This window comes from Gavia stellata, chromosome 2 (assembly GCF_030936135.1).
Source record: "Gavia stellata isolate bGavSte3 chromosome 2, bGavSte3.hap2, whole genome shotgun sequence".
Taxonomy (NCBI): domain Eukaryota; kingdom Metazoa; phylum Chordata; class Aves; order Gaviiformes; family Gaviidae; genus Gavia; species Gavia stellata.
The window spans coordinates 12,866,120-12,888,791 of record NC_082595.1 but is presented as its reverse complement, the minus strand read 5'-3'; the positions used below and the strand labels follow the sequence as shown (position 1 = coordinate 12,888,791).

The 22,672-nt window shown below is 36.2% G+C and overlaps 1 protein-coding gene across 2 annotated transcripts in view; it reads right to left on the bottom strand.

The window, feature by feature from the left end:
• Positions 1-22,672, bottom strand: part of MTA3 (metastasis associated 1 family member 3) — a 138,466-nt gene that overhangs the window by 58,287 nt on the left and 57,507 nt on the right. For both annotated transcript variants that reach the window (XM_059829796.1, XM_059829804.1), the window contains exons 8-10: positions 14,981-15,080; positions 9,851-10,039; positions 4,711-4,785 (exon numbers count right to left, since the gene is read on the bottom strand). In XM_059829796.1, coding sequence (XP_059685779.1) covers positions 4,711-4,785; positions 9,851-10,039; positions 14,981-15,080 — 364 coding nt within the window. The remainder of the gene's footprint in view (positions 1-4,710; positions 4,786-9,850; positions 10,040-14,980; positions 15,081-22,672) is intronic.

Below are 22,672 nucleotides of genomic sequence, written 5' to 3'. Positions count from 1 at the left end.
TATTGCCGTTATGTGCCATTAAAACTCTAGCTCAGGAACAAAGCAGCAGCAGGACATCTGCACCACTATCAAGATAGCCTGTGAATTTACTAAATTATTACTTTCTTCATACTTGCAACAAACTCAAAACATGTTGCACTCAACATAGTATTACTAACTTCTAAAATGTTGAGAAGTTTTAGTTATTGCCATATATTATACAAGTAACTAGGACAATTTTTTCAGCAATGGCACAAGAAACACAGAGTTATCTGGTTATCTGAAACATTTCTCTGTATGTAAAAGATGAAGGAAAAGAGATTATTTCCCTGCTCTTCCTGTACTCAAGACATTACTTCTGTTCACTTGGGGGGGAGGAGGAAAGGTGAAAAGGAGTTGAAACAAGGTCAATTTTATTACAGAGGAGGAAAAAAAAAGGGGGTACACTGATATTCAGCAATAATCAATCAACACTACCTCCCTACCTCTCAAGATTCCCCCTTTCTTTATCAGGTGTTTAAAACTCAGTCCTCCATTTCTCCTACAACAGCCAATTCTCTTCTCTGCTATACTCCTATTTTCTGATATCCAGTCTTTGCAAGATTCACAATCCAGGATGTTATTTCCCACCTTGAGAAAAGTATCGTCAAAAGACTCTTCTCGGAGAGTCTCTTGGCTGAGTTGTGAGGTAAGTTACAGGGTTAATCAGCTTTACTGGTCGAGTAGCCTGAGTAAGCCTCCTTGTGTAAACCACTGCTCTTTTCCATTTCAGAAAGTTGTCTCTGTGTCGTCCATCACCGTAACTCTCATTTACAAAAACTGCGTCTTTGAGGAGCGATCTGTGACAAATAGACTCCTAAGCAGTCCATGCCACTACGAATTAATTCCTATGCAATATGACAGCCCTTTTCCATTTATTTCCAAGATAGGACATTTTTTTTTTTTTAAAGTTTTTTTTCTGTTCATAGATGCCTAGCTGTGCTTGGTGCTACAGAAGTGACTTCCATTGATACATCTGGTGCAGTTGCAGTCTTTTCCCAGCACCAGGCTTGGCAACACTGCACCTACCTTCAACAGGCCCATAGCAGAAATGCAAACACAGTATGCTCTGCCTCCTTACGTCAGTTTTTATAAGAGCAAGGAGAAAGAACAGCAGCAGCGTGCTCCAAGTCTCATAAACTGTTAGTTTTTAATCTGAGAACATTTCACAGCCCCAGCAGAAGAGCTCTCCACGGTGAACTCCTTCCACTTAACAGCTTCAGGCCACGGGCTTTCCACAACTGTCTCTTTTTCCTTTTCATATTATACCCAACAATACAAAATTTCTTTTCAAACTGAAAAAGCATGCAAGACTGCAGATCATGCATTCCACAGAGGTTAATAACAAACTGGTCCCATTCTACAAAAAGAATGAATAAATCTCACTGTGTACCTAGCAAGATCATCAGAGCAAAAGAGAAAACCACAGTAACGGGAAAGAAATGAGGAAAGTAGCCTTGAAGCACTGTCAAAATGTACAGGCATTTGTAGAAGTGACTATACACATTAATTAAATTTTAGCATACTTTTAATACTGGCATGGGGGTTGTAAGGAATGCAATTTTAGCAATTGCTTTCCTCCTTTGTTTACTAAAGTGAATGATATACTGCCTTCTATAAAATACTTACAGAATGCCATTTCAGTATAAGCCCTATTTTTATGCAGTGAAACTATGGTTAACATTGCTCTCTAAAAGCAACAGAAAATGTCACAGCTTGAGTTTACACTGACCTATCAACTTTCCAGTACCGAGAGAGGAGAAAGGATGCAGAAACAAAACTATCAACAAATAGTTGCAATTTCTGAGATGAAACCTCTACTTGTTGAAATTTAGAGGATGAAAACTGGTAAACTGTAAAGGCTGGAAGTTGAAATTGAAAACATTAGACAAAGCACCAGTTTGTAACAATAAGGGTAATAAATCACTGGAGAAATGTAACAAAGAGAGCTGATGCTTTTCCTAAAAAAAAAAAAATAAAATTTACATCTGATCTTAAACAGTAACTATTTCAAAGAAGTCTTACAGACTGCATTGTATGGGACGTCAAGCTACACTAACCCAGCTTTTCACCTAGGCTCTACTACTTTTAATCAACTACTCTCAAAACTGAATGTTGTATCTTTTTAGGAACTTCTGTTATGAACATTGACTGACAAATATCCCAAGAAATGACCATTTCCCTACGTTAGAACTATTTTCAACAGTGGAAATAAGTAAGTTAGAGGGAAATGTAATATATTGTTGTAGTAGAGCAATTTAGTTATCCTAACATATGTTCTCCCTTTTTCTGTTGCAAAGTCTCAGTAAAAGTCTTTTTGCATTGAATCAGATTTTTAAGAACACCACAAATAATGAGAACATATTTCATTCAGTGAATGAGCCACCTGGCCTTCCTCAAACACTATATAATTTAGTGGTCATGAAAAGTGCCATATCACCAAGAATGATTACCCAAGGCCTGAATTAATTTTGCTAGACAGGTTCAGCACAGATGGAGAACTTTAACATATCGATTTCCCTTCACCTTGACGTGAAGGGAACATGCTCTGAAGGAAAGGTGGCAGCAGTGTCTCCACTGCCATTAAATCACCACCTTTAGCTACCAGGCAAGAATAACATTTAGTAGCAATTATGACAAGGAAACCTTTCTTATGCCTGACACGATGCAGCCAATTTACACAAAGGAATAAAGATAATTAAAGAGCAAATTTTCATATTAGATCACACTGATCTAGATTTCAGAGGCTGTATTTTATGCATAAGATTCAAGTAGGTACATCTACCTTTTTGTCTTCCCATTCCCTCAAGGTGCCTTACCCCTCAAGCATGACATTTAGAGAAGAATAACTCTGAAATTGCCACTTTCTTACTGAACATATTTTCTCCCTGAAATGCATTCAATGATCACAGCTTGTTCTGGTGGGGAAAAATCCCTACAGATATCGTTTTTACTGAACTGTATTATTTTCACCATTCCAGAACAAAACAAGAGCAGGAAGAAGTTCTGATCTCTCATGAGGAAGGATTATGGAAATGTTAACCAGGATAGAAATGAGGTATTTGGCCTACACTGGTTTTGTTATTGATGATCATGCATGACCTTGAAAGAACATGTCTAAGGCATTAAATCCCGTGGTTTTTTGCCATGTTCTGAGTTAGGATGTTCTAAGTTTATTTAGTTACAAGTAAAACACAGGCACTTATGAGTATTGAAATTGTAGATAACCATAAAGACTATGTCTTTTTCTTGTATGTGATGCTAAAAACCTAATCCTGCGAAAGGATACACAAACTCAAAACACCATCACACACCTTGATCATTGTAGCAACAGAATCACAATGAGGCCCTAGAGAATTTAGAAAGGGAGTCTCAGTCTTTTGCCAACCACTCCAGAGCAAGTATTTCAGAAAAATTTCACAGGAAACAAGATCAGTCTCTGAGCAATCTAAGAATGTTGACAAAAGTCAGTTTGCACTTCTATTTATCCTTATTCCATGGCTTTCAGTATCAATAAAATCTTTTTATCCGATTCTTCAAGATCATCCGTTGCCCAATCCTTAAGAGCTGACTAACAGCACAGCAAATCTCTGCTAGCAATGCCTTTCTAGGATAAAGATTAATAGTGCAAAAAAAGTGTTGAAAGTGAAATACATGGAAACAAACCCAGAAAAACATGCTTTAATACACAGCATATTATTTTCTATTTGTATTATTCATAGAACAGAAAGGTCCTAGTGATAGTCCAAGACTCTACTATGTGGTAAAAGACTTTTCCCTTATTTTCCATACCCTAACAAGATGATGTAGAAACACGTTCAAATAAACCAGGACAACCTAAAGCAATCACCCTTCTGACACACTGCAAAAAAATGTGGAACAATTCCAAAGATCCATCTAACACTATAGCTGTAATCATTATAGCATAAAATTTATTTTCAACATGCTGTACATAACTTTGCTACTAATTATGCAGCAAGTAAGGAGCTACGAACTTAAATGTTATATCTTAAATGAAAATGGAGTATTTTAAAGTATTTTATACATCTAAGTCAAGGAGTAAATATATAAAGTGTGCAATATATAAAACACTGTAACATTGAATCTTCATCTAAACCTGCTTAAAATATCCCAGTGTACCCAATACAATCTTACCATGTTTCTGCTCCAGAGCAACCCAAACTACTGCACATTCAATCAGAAGGATGAACACATCCACTGTGTGCAGAATGTTCTCAATTTTGTTTTTAAATCCTAGTAATGCTGAAGTAATGTTCTGTCATGGAGTATCAATAAAAGATACATAACATTAGCAGCTATGTTAACACGATGTATCTTTCCTCTTCCTTCAGTCCCATGCACAGCTTCACAGCCTAAAGCATTTGCTCTGCAGCCCCTTTCCTTCTTATCCTACACTGCAGTAAGAACCAGAAATCACATTGCTACAAACCAGCATACAATACAAATGGCTTAAAAAGCTCTTCACAGCTATGTGATGTACAGTAGCCATCAGAGGATTTCACAATGCACCCTGTGAACAGCACAAAACCACTGGTCTATAGCCTAAAATATTACCATAGGCCTCCCACCATATTTCTTTTGAAGAACACAAACAGATTTTTATGCTTTAACAAGTTCACATTTTTTAAGAACGTGGCAGACTGGTTCATGCTGAAATAGCTATTAAATTACCTGCTGCACATATCTGTCAGTAGTTTTCCACATGTAATAATACTCAATGATGCTAGTCAGCGACTTCCAAGGGAGCTGAAAAACATTTGTTAAAAATTAAAGTAGTTTGAAGAAATTGCAATGTTTGCATCTTATTAAACTCAAGTATAGTTGATACACAAATACTAAAATGTGAATGCATTAAATACCTACATTAAAATCCATATGTGAATAAATACATATTACTATTAATAAGACACAAGTTTTCTTTATAGTTAACAAAGATGCAGAATTACAACAATATTACACATCCAAATGCAAATATAATTTAATCTGTTTAAGCCATACGGTTAAACAAAATGATCAAAACAGAATCCAGATTTCCACGAGGAAACAGAAGGTAATATCTCTATTATAAAGTTTATCAGATGGAGAACTAAAATAAATCATCTTGACAAGACTGAGTTTGAGTCTCATGATAGTTTTACTCCTAAAAAATACAATGGTTACTGTACTTAGTTCACAATTTTTTCAAGGCCCATAACAACTCAGCTGCTCATACAATACCACTGGTTTGCATAAACCTCTGCATACTCTTGACCATTAAAAAAGAAACAAAAGGATGCTAGGGACAATACCACCTTGAGCAACAAGAGTGATACTGACAATACTTCACATAAATTTCTGTGCAAACTCAGGGCAATTGACGATGATGATGGTTATTATTGTTTTGGGTGCACATGTTAACTGGTAAAGTAAAAATGTATTAGCCTAAGTTTAGGGGAGAAAGTTAAGCATAAAGCAGACATTTTTAATTACTACCGAATCATCTATTTAACTCCATAAATTCTTTCTATCATTTAGATTACTACTTCTCTTACAGAATTCATGCAATTTTTCTTCATAACCTGGAAACATGCTACTATTTTGTGCATGTTTTTTTCTAGAGGCATGCATTAACGCTAATATTCTCTGCTCTCCAGAAGTAAGTATGATTTTTAGGAAGACCCAGAAAATACACAAGTGTAAACACTATCTTTCCAACCTTACTCATTCCATTTCGGGGTTTTCTCCAAGTCCTAAGCCAAAAGAATAGATTCCTGAACCTCTAATTACGTTCCTAAAAGCAACAGAGGAACACTATACCAAGCTGCCTCTCCCAGCATGCAGGAGCTCACAGCCAGTTTTTCAAGCTGCTTGCTTGTAGATACTTAGAAGAACTGAGTCTGGCTCCACCTCTTGCCTTTCAGGAGCTTGGATTCAGGTCCAGACTCAGCTGTGAAATCTTTTTGAAGCATTATATAAATTCCTGTTTCAAACAATAGAAATTTTGTCTATTTGCATTTAACATGTAACAGTGTAACAAATGCATAAGCTGATGTTGCAATAAATAGCAACACAATTCAATTTACTAAAATCTTTTTACTTTCTCAGGTAAATTATGCCTTAAAAGAAATCTGTGCAAGAAAAGACCAGTGACGGGAACATGTGTTTGGTGTGAGTTGACATACGAGCTGCTTCTCTAGGTCCAGATCCTTCTTGACATCCAGACGAAACACTGTCAATCTCAGCTACCTGCTATTGTTAACTAGAACATTTTAGCTTCTCCGTATTTATTTTCCTTTCTAAATGCTTATTAACACATTCATGCACAGATTATGTTTGCCACTTCTCTAGAAAATACTTTCAGCTCTTTTAACTATGATTTTGACACCGGTATGTTCATTCACTCAGTAGGCATCTACAATTACAGAACGCTGATTAAGGTGCTTGGACTGGATAACCATAATCCTTTTACACTTTGATTCACAACTCAGAAAACCTGTTTGACAGACTGAGTATGAATATCCTGTATTCTGTTTACCCATGCACTTAAATGACAAAACACTGTAGAGGCATGTGAATTTTCCAGAGGTTGCTCTGAACTGCCGGAGAAGCTATAAACAGCCATAGAATCATGTACTCTCATTACCAAGTTCTATTAAACGCTAATTGAAAGAAGTAAGAATGACCATCTGAGTGACTTTTTTGTAGGAGAAAATTAGCAAAGAGGTGTCAGCAGTACAAAAACAGGGAGAGGGAATTTTCAGTTTCTTTAGTTTCATCAGGGTAAAAATGGACCACTCAGATCAGCAGGAGAAACTTAAGATTATAAAGTATCTTAAAATGAACATGTTAACTTTAAGGCATGTTTCCACAATTTTCTGAAGCTGGAAAACAGCTGGTACTGTTTTCTATAAAGGTTCAAGTCTGATTCCCAAGGCCTTTCCTGCCATATTTGAGATGTAACAGTTATAAATTTGTGAGAACTGGTGATAATGAAAAACTAAGAATTAACAAGCATAACAGCTGTCTCTCACCATCAGGAAAAGTTATATTTGGAGAACATAAAATATTCAGTTTCTCCTATTCTACTACCCTGGGACATGAAGTAATTCAACTAAATCAAGTAAATTCAATTAACTGAAAAAGTTTAGGTTGATTAGTATTCACATAGGTTCTTAAAGAGAGCAGAACCTCAACAAATGAGCTCCTGTAACAGTTGACGAGTCCACAGCTGATGAAAATGATCATTCAAAGGCTAGACTGGTAATTTGGTAACAAATGAGGTACTATTAAAAAAAGGTAAACTCCTTTACACCATCTAATTTAAAATAATTGTCTTGCTTACTAATATTTAATGTTTACAGCTTAATGCTTGAGCTGCACATTGAATGTCAAATAGTGCCAGTTCTTACTAATGGCTGGAAAAATAAATGAGCCTGCCCTTTAGAGAACTATCATGTAAGGGCTGCAATTGCAGCTGCCATGCCTTGCAAATTCAGGACAATTCAGAAAAGGCAACTCCTCTGGCATATGACAACTCAAGCAGGACACTCAGACAAGTCAGTGTGTACACTACCAGTGCATTAGCTTCTTTGTCCATGCTTTTGCACCACATATAAGAGTGCTTACTTTTCACTGATCAGCCACTGAAGAGAGTGATGATAACAGTGAATGTATTCTCAAGCATAGCCACTGCTTAAGTGCTACAAATCCGCACCTACCTCTCCTTGCAGAAACTCTTCATATATCCATGATCTAAATCTTGAAGGACTACTTTAGATGATTACTTAAAACCAAATGTTTGTTTTTAAATCCCTATACCTTTAGAATGCTACATAGCAAGTGAGAAAACATTGAATTTACTCTAGAGAAATTAAGGTAACCCAAGATTACACAATGATTAATGTAAATGAAAGCTTCCAAATTACATAGAATTAGATCAAGACTGTGTGCACTAAGTTACCAATACCATATAAATTGGTATGTGAAATAGATGTTCTTCTAATGATGTTTTAAAAGAGACATGCCACTTTTCCAAAGGTAAAAATAACTGACTAAGGATAGACAACATCCCTGTCCTAACTAAGTGAGACTGTAATTAATTAGTGCCCCATGTCTGTTTCTGCTGCACTCTGACCCATCCTTAATGTGCTCTCAGTAGGCTACACAACCCTATCTCTCTCACTTTGGGAGGAGGGCAAGGGAAAATATCTGCGTTTTGGGAAGGAAGATTTAGTGAGTAGACTCACCCAAGTATCTAGCATTTGAACATTACAAACGCATAAGTGATTCCTGCAACACTGTATCACTTTAATCTATCAACAAAATTATATGTAACATAACACAGAAATTATACAGAAAATAAAAATATTACATAAATACCAGAGACAAGGCTTAGATATACTTGGTCACAAATTGTGTTAAGACTCAACTTGTAAACAGCCAATAAAATCTGTAATACATGCTTTAGGCATTTTGAAAAGCTGAATACTATGTATTAGGAAACATTTAGTTAGAAGACATAGCTACTGAACTATTGTACAATTGCAACTGAGGACCATTTATCAGTAGAAGAAATAATAAGGAATTGTAGTTCACATTAATATTTCAGTTCTAAACCTCTGTAAAATACTATTTTCCACTCATTTTCTTGAACTTAACAGAACAATTTCATTCATGATGCAATTTTCAACCTTATGTGATGAATGCAGTGAACATCATCTCCCTTAGAAATCTCAAAATTAAGCATGCAGATATAATACACCTGTTAAAATGTCAGTTCTTCAGAAAAACAATAGCCTTCCCTTCCCACCTTCATTCAATTATCTGTTTCATTTCAGAATTGTGAAAGTGAAGAAAAGACAGTTTTGCACAAGTGTCAAGCCTCCTCCCACTGTCCCACACTCTGTCTTGGAAGGACTTCTACACTTACCATACAGTACCATTTTCCCCTCACAAAGATTATTAGTAACATCTGCAAAGAAAAAAATCTGAGCTCTCAGAGTCAAGCAGAATGAGATTGTTGTGAAAATGTTTCAAATAGACTTCAGTCTTAAATACCGGAATTCCTTTGGCTCAAATCCTAACTTTTTCACAAAGCCCAACTTGAACTTAGTACAACAAAGGAAATCTTCTTCCTTGAAAGAAAGAGGCTCTCCAAGAAACAAGCAAAAAAATTTGCAAACAAATTCCTAGCAATCCCAGCAATGTCAGAATCGATTTCATTTCATGATTCTGCATTAGAATTCAGCAAATTAAAGCTTTGCTGTCCTATAGTCTGATACTTCAGTATCAAAAACAGTATAGTTAGAACATACTGGGAAATATTCCCTTTACTTTTCAGAAGTGCCAAAATACCTAATATGTCAAAATAACTCCCTGCAGCGCACTTTAAAACTATCTGAATATAAATTTCTCTCTGCTAACCACAGAAGGAAACCCCAGCTTTCCAAAAACACTCAGGGGAGTCAGCCATGTAGCTGCTAAAGCTGCTAATGAATTTCACTGGAAATTGTGGAAAAGTTCTAAAAAGCTGCTGGAACTTTTTCAGATGCTTGTAAAATCCTTGTAAAAATCCTTATCAAAACACATCAGCATATGAGACATCCCACCTGGTATTAAACCATTAGACAGATCATCTTCTGTCAACATCTTTCCAAAGAATGGCACTGAACAAGAATATTGACTTTCATCCAGATAAAAAGTATACGTATGTTAATTACATATACCAACCATACAGATTTCTCCTCTAGCTAATCTTCCAAACCTACAGAAAGCAGTTATGCTCACCCATGGAAAACACAGTAACAGGAAAGTGTACTAATTTCATACTTACAAAGTCTTGTCGAATGTCATTGAAGTCCTTGCCATACTTTTCCAATGCCTCTTCAAATAAACTAGCTTCTGATGCTGACCACTCTTCCATTTCATCTCTACACAAGACAGGCCCTCCAAGTGGCACTAGAACACTGATGGCACTGCTCAAATCATAGTTGTGTTTATGCAGTGTATCCATTGCATGAAACTAGCAAGGAGAAGGAGAGAATAAAACGTGTTTAAATAGACAGTCCATTTCAGTTAACGCAAATTCAATCTATTATTTTATATAAACTGTGCAAGAAGCCTCAACTAATGCTAAATTTAGAGTCTATCTTGATATCATAGGTTTTCTGCTGTGGAACATAAGGAAAATAAATTGTTTATCACTTAATTTGGGAAAGGAAATGCCTTGATAAAATGTTTACTAAAAACGGCATTAGTTTATTAGTTCCTGCAAATTGCCAGCAAACATTTCTAGAGAATCTTTAGTTGGTAGAAATTGGTTCCAAGTAACCCAATAGAGACAGTGGCATATATTGACTGAGGGGCCATTTTCAATTAACAGAAGTTCTAAATAGTAGCTAAATAGCTGTTGAGACATCTATGTGCTCAATATTCTTACTGGTGGGGAAGGAAGTAATTTGTTTTCATTGCCACCATACGGAAAAACAAGCGAGATTTTTGTTCCTTACTAAACTCTGCTGTCAGAGACGGGTAAATGAGGTTTCTTCAGTTGCTTCACTTTCTTTTATAAAAGGGCAAAATACAAAACGAACAAGTTACAGCATTTCACTTTAGATGTAACACTGAATTCTCACATCACTAACAAGTGGTGGGGAATACGAAAAGCAAGCAACTACATCACAAATTCACCCACAGGGAAAACGAGCAACGTAAAAGAAGCCTTTCTGACTCAGCGTCCCAAAGGACCCCATCACCACAATCTTCAAGTGTTGTGCTGAAGGAGGTATTAGAGGTATAAAGCGCAATAATGTGCGTGACTGTGTAACATCAGTCCCTCACCTATTTATCCCACCACAGCGATGAGCTGTACCTGTAGTATGCAATCTCTCACACAGCCCTAAACTCATCTTATGAGACGGGGCACCCGAAACCTTTCAAGGAAGGAACTCTCTTGCATTATGTCTCAGTACACTTACAGAGCAATTCCAGTTGAGCTTCTGCATACAAATGTACTGCCAATAATAAATTCTTATCTTTTGTCATCTCCTCTTTCTCCAGCTTTCAGTATACCTCCTTGAAAGCTATCAAGCACAAGATTCTTAAACTGTTTCGTCTGCAAGAGGTAGTATCACTATTATCCTACATGTCATTTTTACTTACGATTCAAGTCGAATTCAACAGCCTTGAGAAAAAGCCATTGTTAAAATGACGTATTCTAATATGGAAATATGTAACATAATGTCTAAAATCCATAATCTTCAGATTAGAGACTAAATATGAAACCACTGGTTTATTGCTTATCATTCAGGCAATGAGTAAACCAGGTCTGAAGATCAAACTCTTACAGTATATGTGTTACGAAGGTTTAAATCTTTGTTTAAATTGCATCCCCTGTGGAAAAGCAGTACATACCAGGCATTTTCCAAGCAGCTGCTAAATCCAGATCTATTCACTGATCCCAACCTTCTTTAAAATGGCAATAAAAGTGAATAAATCAGGATCTTGCTCTTGCCTTATGTTCACTTTTCCATTTATAATAAACATCTGATTCCATAAAGCTCTTTTTGATTTTACTAAAGAAAAGATTCATAATGAACTCTGTGGATAAGTACTGTCTTCACTGAGCCGTTCTGCAACAGAAGACCACTGACAAGTTCCCACGATAACAACTCTTTGCGTTCTGCAGATTTGTCAGCCCTCACCTGCAATCAAATTCCCCCACTGCAGTGAGTAAACTGTGCTAGCAAAAGCAAGAACAGCCTGGAAACATTACTAGAGCCCAAGACAAAAAGTCCTGGAGTATCTCCTTTCTATCTCTGTTACCCAAGGAAGAGAGGACTACAAGAAACAACTAGTGGGTACCTGACAGCTAAGGAGCAGGAGGCTGGGAAGACCAGGCGTTGTCTCTTCCAAATAGGAGCTTGAAGGACAGAGGAAGAACCACTCTCCCCTAAGAACTCCTGCTCAGAGCATACTGTCCAGCACAGACAAGGCGTCCCACCAGAGGAAAGGTATTAGCCACACAGATAGAGGGAACTTCAAATTTAAGCAGGCAGAAGAAGAAACTAGCCACCAAAAGCTACGGAAGGGCTGCATGGAGCTGGGAAGAAAGGAAATGACAGGGCATGCTGCAAACAAGCTGTAACACACAGCTCCCAAACCAGCTGCAATAGCCAGTTAAACCAACTAGACTGAACTGCCTCCAACAAAGCACTCAAACTGGAAACAGAGTATGGATTCTATTTTTAAGCATGTTCATCTTAGGAGCCACATTTATGGAAGTCAAAAAAAAAAAAAAATCATTAAAAAGACGCCATTCAAAATGCAAAGGAAAAACCTGTTCACATTTTTCATTTTGAGGAGACATCCGAAACCAGATTTACGTCCTTACAGTAAAGTAGCACGGGCTCTTCTGAACAAGCCCACCACAAGGAGCAAGCAATTCCATCAACCTGCTTTGCTTTAATGGTTCTCATTATCAGTGTATACACTATGCAATGTTTAGGAATGTGAAACAGAAAGTCTTCCCAGTTTCTTTCTCTTCTCAGAGATCAATTTTCATTTTAAAACAAAATACTGCCTCTGAGAAGTCCAGAAACGCAAGTTTCAGTTGGTTGGTTGTCTCACAAGCCTTTATCACTGTAAGAAAATAACATTTACTATCATCTAAAAAAGTAAACACACATTGTTTTATGTTTTCCAGTAGGGTTTTCTAAAAGCACTGGTAGTTTCCTGCCTTGTCATATTACCTTCCCCACATTTTCAAAATAAGGAAGCCTGAAAGTAGCCTCTCACTTGCTGTTAAGCTGCAAGACCTCCCTAATGTGTACATCCGCTGTGAATTTACTCATGTTTATAACCTCTGCATTTATTGTATTTTTATTTTTTTTTTAGTATCAGTCTGTTTACAGTCACCTCTAATTGAAACAACTAATTTGGAATACTGGAAATCAACAGGTGTGGTGTACAGAAATCCCATTAATAGCACTTCAGGTGCAAGGATTATCTGCCTCGCATTAAGAATACAGATAATATGATTTTCTTAGTGTTATGCACCTACATCCCTTCCAAAGCATAAATGAGATACACCACAAGTTCTACAAATGTCTGTACTAACTTTAACTACTGCTCAAAATATGCTCCCAATTAACATGGCAATGTCTGAAAGAGTAACTACTACAATGACAAATACGTCTTCTCTTAACTTAAAAGGAAGTATATTGCCAAAGAGCAAAAGAGAAAGGTTTTAAAAAGCTGAGGGGGTAGGAAAATGAGAACAGACAGACACAATAATTAAACCTGGGGTGGTTCCTCTGGTGCCTCATTGTAAGATACGCCTTTCATTAAGTGTAATGGAACTTAATGGATTATTTGCAATGGAGAAACATTTATACGGCACTCAAACACTTCACATGTACTTTCAAACAAGAAGAAACTGCTATAGGGATGAATCTATTCTATTAATCACTGAATACAGTAAGAAGGATGTGCAAAATGTGTGTGATTTAGTAGAAATTCTTAATCCAATGAAGTCTTCATAAAATGAAAAATGTTAAACCAAAGAACTATTTTGATGAAAAAATGAAGCACATAATGTGAACAGAATTATGTTGGTAAGGTCATATCAGCACATGTGAAACAGAAAACTCATTTTGACTATTACTGAAAACATCACATTTTGCCACTGCCTTTACTACACTACGTAGCCCAGACTATATCCTGTTTAATAGCCTTTGATACTCTGCAAAATGTAAGAAATTAAATATTTTTCTCATCATACTAATGAATATATTTTATCTGGAATGTAAGAACTGCCCTACTGAATCAGACAAATCATCCATATAGCCAAGCATTCTGTCTCTGACAGGAGCACCAAGGGATGTTACTTTGAGAAAATAGTCAGTTAAGCCTAACCACAGCCTGAGGTCAATTCCCATTTCATTCACCAACATCTACAAACCTGGGGAATTAGGAATGCTAGATGGTACACCTCTCCCTATTCTCCTCAGTACCCATTTATGGAACCATGGTCTATAATTTTTCTAACCCCTTTTTTTAACCTGCTGATATTGTCTGTCCCCACAAAATTTTGTGTAACTGAATTCCAGGGGCTCCCTAGCCACCTTATAAGGCAGTACCGTAACTAAACTGATCTGTTAGTTTCATTGAGTGTCCTATAGTTCAAAAACTCAAGTATCTGACAAACAGCAGATCTACTTTAGCTTTAACTATCACCTTCGTGATTCTGTACACAAATACTTAAAACAATAAACAACTCCTGCTGATGTCTTTGGAAATCTAAGTCAAACTTGATTCTACGAACAGTAAGTTTTTTTGTTCTCACATAGTGTTCCTGGCACACTTTTATTACGGTAGTGTATCTTATCATCTCAGCTAATATGAATATACAGAGACAAAACTTTGGTCTGTAATTGATTTATTTTTAACTTTCTCAAAAAGATTCAGGTGCTTACATTACAGTGAATACTTCACATCCTAAGGATATCCTAAGTAAAATGTTCTTCAAAAAGTTGCTTACAAAGTCAGATTGCTTATACTTTATGAAATTTACTGACACACATATCTAGTAAGTACAAAACATTATCTAAACAATTTTCAATCAGCTTTATCACCACATACTTTAAATCACACTACTGATCAATTATACTGAATGAATCCCTATACAATATGTATTACCCACTCTGTTGTGCAAATTATCACCTATGAAGATATTGTATTTGAATACATTTCAGCTAAAGTCAAGTTATTTACAGTATGATTACAAGGGCAGCACCAATATGCTTACAGAAAACACACAGGATTATCTACCGTAAACTTGCACACCTTGCATGCAAGTATCTAAAGGAAAACAGGTACCAGGAGGACAGGGACTCTGTACTAATAGATACTGTTGAATTCACAGATATAAAACAAGTTGTAGAGTTTTTAAGAAGCCACCTACCAGTGTGATGTCTCGGGAAGCCGCAGCTGCACTCATGTGTAAACTAGGTTGCCTGACAGAACTACTGCAATCCAACGCTCGAGCAAATGTGCCAACCGCACTACAACAGAGAAACAGTAGACAGTAAATGCACAGAAAGATACAACCTCTTTTTTATTATCAGACTATCTCATATCTATAAAAGTGTCCTTTTAAAAACAGAAGTCACATACTGTTACTCTTAAGATTTCAGATCTTTGCTAACAATTTGATGAAGACAAATCACCAAACACTGCAGTAAAAAATTCTGACCTTCTCCCCCAAAAGTAAAACCCAACATATAAGAATAACAGCATGGAAACAAAAGATACTCAAGAGAATTCTAATGTACGAACTTTTTAATGTACCAATTTATTAATTATGAAGTAAAAAATCCTACTCAGTTTGGGTTTTACAACTGTAACTATTATTTTTGAAATTAAAAAGCCACAACACTGTTTAACAAATTACAATCCAATTAAAAAAGGGGGTTCACCATGTTCCCATGAGGAAATTAGTAACATTCACTTCAGTAATGCATGTCTACTACTTCCATTAGTGAGGCAGAGAAAGCGTATTAGCTTAGTCTAAGGTACCTCCAAAATGGTATTTTTGTCACAGGTTTTAAGTAATAATGAAATAAATGGATCTCTCGGCCTACTTAATAAAAGCATTCCAGCATTACTGAAATGGACACGTTTTTCTCCGAACCTTTACCTTTTTTTCCACTTTTGTTGATGAATTGTACATGGCGTTTATTATACTTACCAGAGCAACAAAAGGTAAGGAATAGAGATGGAGAATTAGTGTGATAGTGACTGTTCTAAACTGCAAACTGTTCTTTGAAGCACACTATATATCATGCACACTGAAGGGAAAGATGCGTAAATGAATTTGACTGGGCTCAGCACATCATACAGGAAATGAGCAAAGATGCGGCAACACATGAGAAAGATTATTAATTAATAGAGCAGAAGTTGCTCCAGTACCCTGAGTTGCATAATGATTCTTGAGGTGCGTTGTGTCACAATGATATTAGAAAAAAATTGTGTGTTGCAGTTATGATAAGTCCTTCTAAATTCAAAGGCCCAATTACTCACCTAGCATTTTTAATACAGTCTAAGCTGTATTAAAGCTGGACTAAGAACTGGAACTTCATTCAGCAATTACAGTCCACACAAGTTGTAAGTGCAGAATTGTACCAATGGGGAGTGTCACTGACAGATCAACACACTGGAAGTGTCACATTACTGTGTACTATAAACCTGATATTCAACAATAAAATAACATAATGTGCATTAAGAGTTTAACTTACTAAGGTATATTATTGACCCTGGAGAAACTGCTAATAACATCTGTTATTGCAATTTTATCTTGAATCTCAAAACATTTAATATTGAATGCATGTTTCAGTATTTGCTGCCAAAACCTGGTAAGACAGTTAAAATTCAGCAGCAGTGATTCACACACTCCAGATATTAACTGCTTACAATTTTAAAGGCTGTGGAATGAATAAGTTACATTCAAACGTTGATTCACAACCTTTACTCCCTCCTCTTTGCAGAGATGGCAAATGTGACAAGAACACACAAATATTCTATTTTCTTTTTTTAAAAGTTTGGCAGTACATAAAACAGTATTTGTCCACAAAACAGTCCCAAGAATAAGGCTCTATTGTGAACACATTTCCTGATAGTCAGTCAACCCCTTTAAACATGTTGGCATTGATAAGGGTTGTAGCTAAACAGTCTTTCCTGTGATCCTTCTGTCGCTACTGTTCAAACCAGTAAAGCAGCATGTGGCATGACTGTATTTCCCTTCTGCTGCTACCTACTAGCTTCTTATCTTCCTTTTGCATAATTAACACTATTTTCTTTTGACCATATTTCTAGAATAAAGTCAGAGTATGCTATGAAAATTACAAAGAGTATGTCCTCACAAGTCACTCTCTAGCACATCAAACTTTTTAGGCTGACTGAGCCCACGCATATGTGAATTATGTTGCCCAGTATGTAAAGTAAAAATTAAGACACAATATAAAGCTAGGTTTATTTCAAATAAGTGATAAAGTGGTAAGAATTGATGTGGTAGTTGACATTGCTTCCAGTGCTGTACTGAGTAGGAGAGGATCGCAACCATCAGAGGAATGCTGCGTGGGAGCATGGAGTTCATGAGTGCAAAACAAGTAAGAACGACCATAAAACACAGGCAGTGTGCCTTTTTGAGGGGGGGGCAGGGGCGGGCGTGTCTGTGGAAAGTTATGTTGGAATCATATGTTGAAATCAACATAACTTCCAGTTCACCTTTCCCTGGAAACTTTTGAAAAGCAGTGAATTTTTCAGATGACCCAAATAAGAGTAGGAATTCCAGTTAAATACTAACCAGTTTCAAAACTTAACTGTGATATACAGTGCTCTGTAGAATCTAGCCATGCAATCCAAATCCAAAATTGATTTTAGAAATCATTAAAATACCTCAATATATATGTTTTTGCATTTAAAATACAGATATGAGGAACACATTGATAAAAATGTCAAACACTTCCTTTGTCATTTTTCCTTACATGATTTTTTTTCTAATAATACCACCAAAGAATTACTTTGAAAATGTTATAAGAAAAAAATAACTAACCAATGCCCATTTCCAGAAGACATACTATTGTCTTCACTTACGTGCTACCAAAATGAAACTCAGTAGTAAGTAAATGCAGGCTGAACAGTCAGATCCCAACTACTAACTTTTTCTTTTAAACAGACTCTTTCATGTAAATGTCCCATTAAGTTGGTTGAATCCCAAGTAATAACTGTAAATATTTAATTGAAACTGTATTTAATTCAATAGTAACAATAATAAACTCACATAACCAAAAAAACGTGCTCAGCAAGCTAGTCACAAATTAGTTATTCAATGAGTAATCAAAGTACTGAGACTTCAAATGGAAACCAACACTCCCCATGATTCCCAAAACAAGCTAAAGCCAAAAGGCATACAGACAGTGAATTACACAGGTGGCAGAGAGATGGACAAGAATGATAAACAATTGGTGGTATCAGCAGAGAGATGAATCTGCGCAGGCTGTATCAGCAAGAAGGTATAAGAGCTTTAAGGGCTAGAGCAAATGATCCATTGTTGCCTTAATTAGTTTTTCCTTGTTTTAATTATCTCAAAGACCAGAACCAAGAACGTCCTCTCAAGGACTTATAACGGAGATGGCAGCTGACAACCACACAAACATAAAACAAATCAAGGTAATCCGCTGTCAGGATCCAGGACTATGGAATAAATCCACAAATTCAGCAAAACTCAACAATAACTATGTCCAAAAAAACCTAACAGTAAACTGTCTGGGGATGCAGTAGCTCATCATCATTTTGTTGTGCTTGCATGCCCTATATTCAGGCAAAACTTCAGATTAGGTATTGAACACAGAAAATACATTGCTCCAAATTTCTTATTACTGAAGTCTAAGACATTAAAGGAAGTAATTGTTCAAATTTTTGCATAAGATTAGTATTAGTGGTAGCCAACAAAATTATGAAGCAGCAAACACAAGAGACTGTCATAACACATTTCTAAAGATTCAATTGCTCATCAGTACCTAGTTCTGAAAAGGGATGTTATTTACCAAAGAAAATCTGGAACCACTGTGATTATACATCAGAATATAAATAGTCACTAGTCTCCCCGGTACCAACAGCAGTCTGGCATCAAATCAGATCCAGAAAGTTCTGGATCCAGGACAGTAACTATTTTCTTCTACCTTGTAGTCTCAAAAATCCAGCTGAGACAGAGATCCTTTTTAATCCAAGGATGTTTATTTCAGAACTATTCACTTTTATACATTGTTCCTCTGTTTCAGTGATACAAGATGAGTAGTGGACATACCCCGGACAAATCTGTTTAAAGTGAACCACTTCTGTGCATACATGAATCTGCAAATTCACAATTTCCCTCACATATTTGCAAAATAATGAATGAGACATATGCCTCACCTCAGAGTTAATGTTTTTGAGGAAAATAATTAAGTGGATCTTTGGAGGCTTCCTACATATTAGGAGGCTTTCTGTTTTCCTTATTATTACATCAATGTTCCTTCCCCTTCCCTGTGAGTTGGAAACAGTCTTATAAGATGACCCCTTAGACTGCTATCAACAACAGCATTTTACAAACAGCCATTTATTATCCCATTGCTCCTTAAGACAGTAATGTGACGCTTAAAATCTTGGAAAGGAGAAAAAAATACTTCTTCAGTGGAGATATATGTCACCAGCACAATATTAATTAAAGTTGAAAAATACCCCTGAGATTTTTACTACTGAGCAATGCAAAATCTGACACGAAGAACATATTCATAGTAAAATGATGCTGTTCCAGAAGACACATTTTCCTTGCATTTCTAAGCAACTGTCTGTACAGTGCTATTCTTCATTATTATCACTTCAGATATTTAGAGTGCAACAAAAGATGTCACGATAAACATGAAAAGTCACCTGCCACTGTTCTTTCTCTGAAAGACTCTCCAAGTTAGGGTAGGGGGTGGCATTACATATAATGTCCCCTACACACCACAACTAACCTTCAGTTTCATTACTAAATGAATAGAAATGGAACATATGTGAAATCTTTATTATTCAACTGAAACAGAATCTGATACATTCAAGTGGTTTAATTCATGGGATATGATTTAAGCGATCATCTGTACTCCATCCTGCAATTTCACAGTCACAGAGAAGGAGATTTACAGCCCCCAAAAAGCAGGTCCGTGAAAATGCCGCTGCAGAAGTTTTTTCTTTATAATGCAATAGATAAAAATTCATTAAAAAAGATGCAAAAAGAAATTCAGCTCCAAGTCTGAATTAGTTGGTTTCAAAGTAATTTGGTCAAGAAGAAATATAGTAAAAGAAAATGCACAAAGGAATAAATGTGTATTAGCCAAGCATGACAGACAGGCAGAAACAGTATTTTTCATACTCTTAGTAAACTTGATGTGAACATATTTTCCCTTTTTATTACCAAACCATCTGCCTACCATTAGATGCTGTAATTCACCTTGCTAGCAAACATCTAGTTTTGCGAGCGCAGCATTGGCATCAAGATTTTTCACCATCTTTACCGCATAATTTTATGTTACAATTCTGCCATTAAATTTCATTACTTCTTTAATGAACTCCAATTCCTCTTACTTCTCACCACCTAAAGAGAATCCAGAAGCACACTAATACTGAAGCTTTCAAACCAGTGAATTTTATGTATTTATTTTCATTGATGAGCTTTGGGACTCTTGTCTACTGCCACTGACTACACTTAATTATCTTGCAAGAACAGAGTATTACTATTTGAGCACACTTTTAAATGTTTTTACTTGTTGCTCTCAGTTGACAAGTGTATTCTTTTCCTCAATATGATAAAAGACACATCACTAGTTGAAGCTGCATTGTGTTCCCTTCCTCACCGTAAGAAAAATTCACGTAACAAATAAACCTCCATATACCATGAGCACTTGTAACTAAATCAATAGTAACCAACAGAAAATTAATATAATCTCTCTCAGAGAAAATAGAAAAGTGGAAACAACACAGGAAGGATCAAGCTCTAATTCAAAATTACTAACATGTCATTTTCCATTCTCCTATGATTTTACATCAAAAAATAAGCAGGCATTCAAACAAAGAGAAATATATTATGTTAGCCAGAGGTATGCAATGCCATTTAAATTTCAAAGTAATCAAAGAACAAAACTTTAAGGTAGAGATGCAATGCTTTAAGGCTATTTTAATTAGTCTTCAAAACTCTGTTTTAGATGGAAATAAGCTGGGACCACAAATGCCTGGAAAACAGCTTGATTTAGAGATATATTCCTTCCAGACGACTATGTTTATAATCTAGTTAGATGAAGCAGAATAAAAGAATTAAGTTGTTAACTGTTTCACTGCATCATAAAGTACATAAACAGAACTATAATGTACCAAAAATTTATCATGTAATGAATTATAAACCAAATTAGTAGATAGAAAGAAAACGAAAAAAAATGGGTCAGGTCTCTGGCTCTCAGCATCTGTCCAGACTTGAGCCCACAACTCCTAACACATTTGAGTCTGGTCAAGACCATTTTTGACTCCTTGACAAATTTAAAAAAAGACAGGACTATTATGGTATACACAGCATAGGAAAGTTTCTATTTCCTAATACTATGCAACTTTGAACAGAATTAGAAAGAGAACATGAGATCTCACAACAAAATGAAGTATTCCTTGTATATTAGGAATAATAAAGACAGATGACTGGAGAAAACAGGGCGTATCTATGTTAGCGTTTTAGTTCAAATTAGGAATTGAGTTTCAAAGCAACTGTCCCCAGCATCTTTATCTACTGCACTTTAACCAACATCAAAAGGTATCTTGTCGTATACAAACTGGATTTCTGTTAAGTTAAACAGTAGTTCCACATACTCATAGATATTTAGTCCACTGGACCAGATTAAAGTTAGCCTAAAAATAAAACTGCTCAAAATGTGCATAGTGTGGATGCTAAGCCCTCAGCACCAAACATTTAAATTCTATCAATCTACTTCTACCACATTGTACTATTTGTCAACGTGGACAGATCTAAACTGCTGTTGCAGCTTCTCAGAGTCCTATTCTTTGAAGCTAGTAGACATAGAATAACTGTTGCCAGTATATATGACAGAACAAAAATTGGTTGACAAAGCTGTATCTTACTTGAGTGGAGTAGAAAACGGTGTCGGAATTCTCAATGACAGAGTATAAATGACAGTGTGTTACCCAAAAACCAACTCAAAACCAGAATACGTTAGTCTGATGCTTCAAGCTTCTCCTAACAGATGCTTTTGCTAGTTCAAGGAAGAGGCCCTTGCCCAAATTACGCTTCAGTAGTAGCAATAAAGTACTTTCAAGATTTGTAAATCCACAGTCAAGCAAGACTAGTTAGGGAGCTCAAGGTTAAGGAACTTTCCACTCAAGTACCCTTATGCATTTTTCAAAATCTCCATTGATTCTTCTGGCACTGCTACCTCTGATTTCTGGACAGGATAGGCGTATTTTTCTACCTTTATATCCAGCAGATTATTACATACTAGAGCTTAGTGACAGGCCCAGACTGACCAAGCATATAAACCTAGAAAAAAGGCCTCTCCTTCCTGAGACAGTAAAGAAACCTTGTATGACTGGGAAAGCTACATGCCCGAGGCCAAATATAAACGTTCTTGCAAATGGGCAACACAAACAGAAAAAGAGAGTACTTAAACACCTCCTAAAGAACCAACAAAGTGTGCTGTGTGATTGGAAAAGCTGAAGCCTGTAAGGACAAAAGCAACTCTTCCTTCAACCAGAGCCAACCGAAAAAAAATGAGAAATCTCAATGCCTCAGATGCAGTATGTAAAAAGGACCACATGAAAATTCTTTTAAAATTTCAAATACAAATAGCATGCAAACACTTAACTAAAATCCCATATAGGAATGCATTTGGGAAAAAGTTCTTACTGTCAGAATCTCAAATTTGCAAAACTAAACATAACCTCCAGGAATCAGAGAAATACCATTATCACTGGAAACCCAGCAGGTACAGCCAATGCCCAGTGAAGTGCAGTTAGGCCACAGCAGAGCTATCTTCTGAGTCTGTAAGCTCAGTTTACCAGATCATAATACCCACTCTAC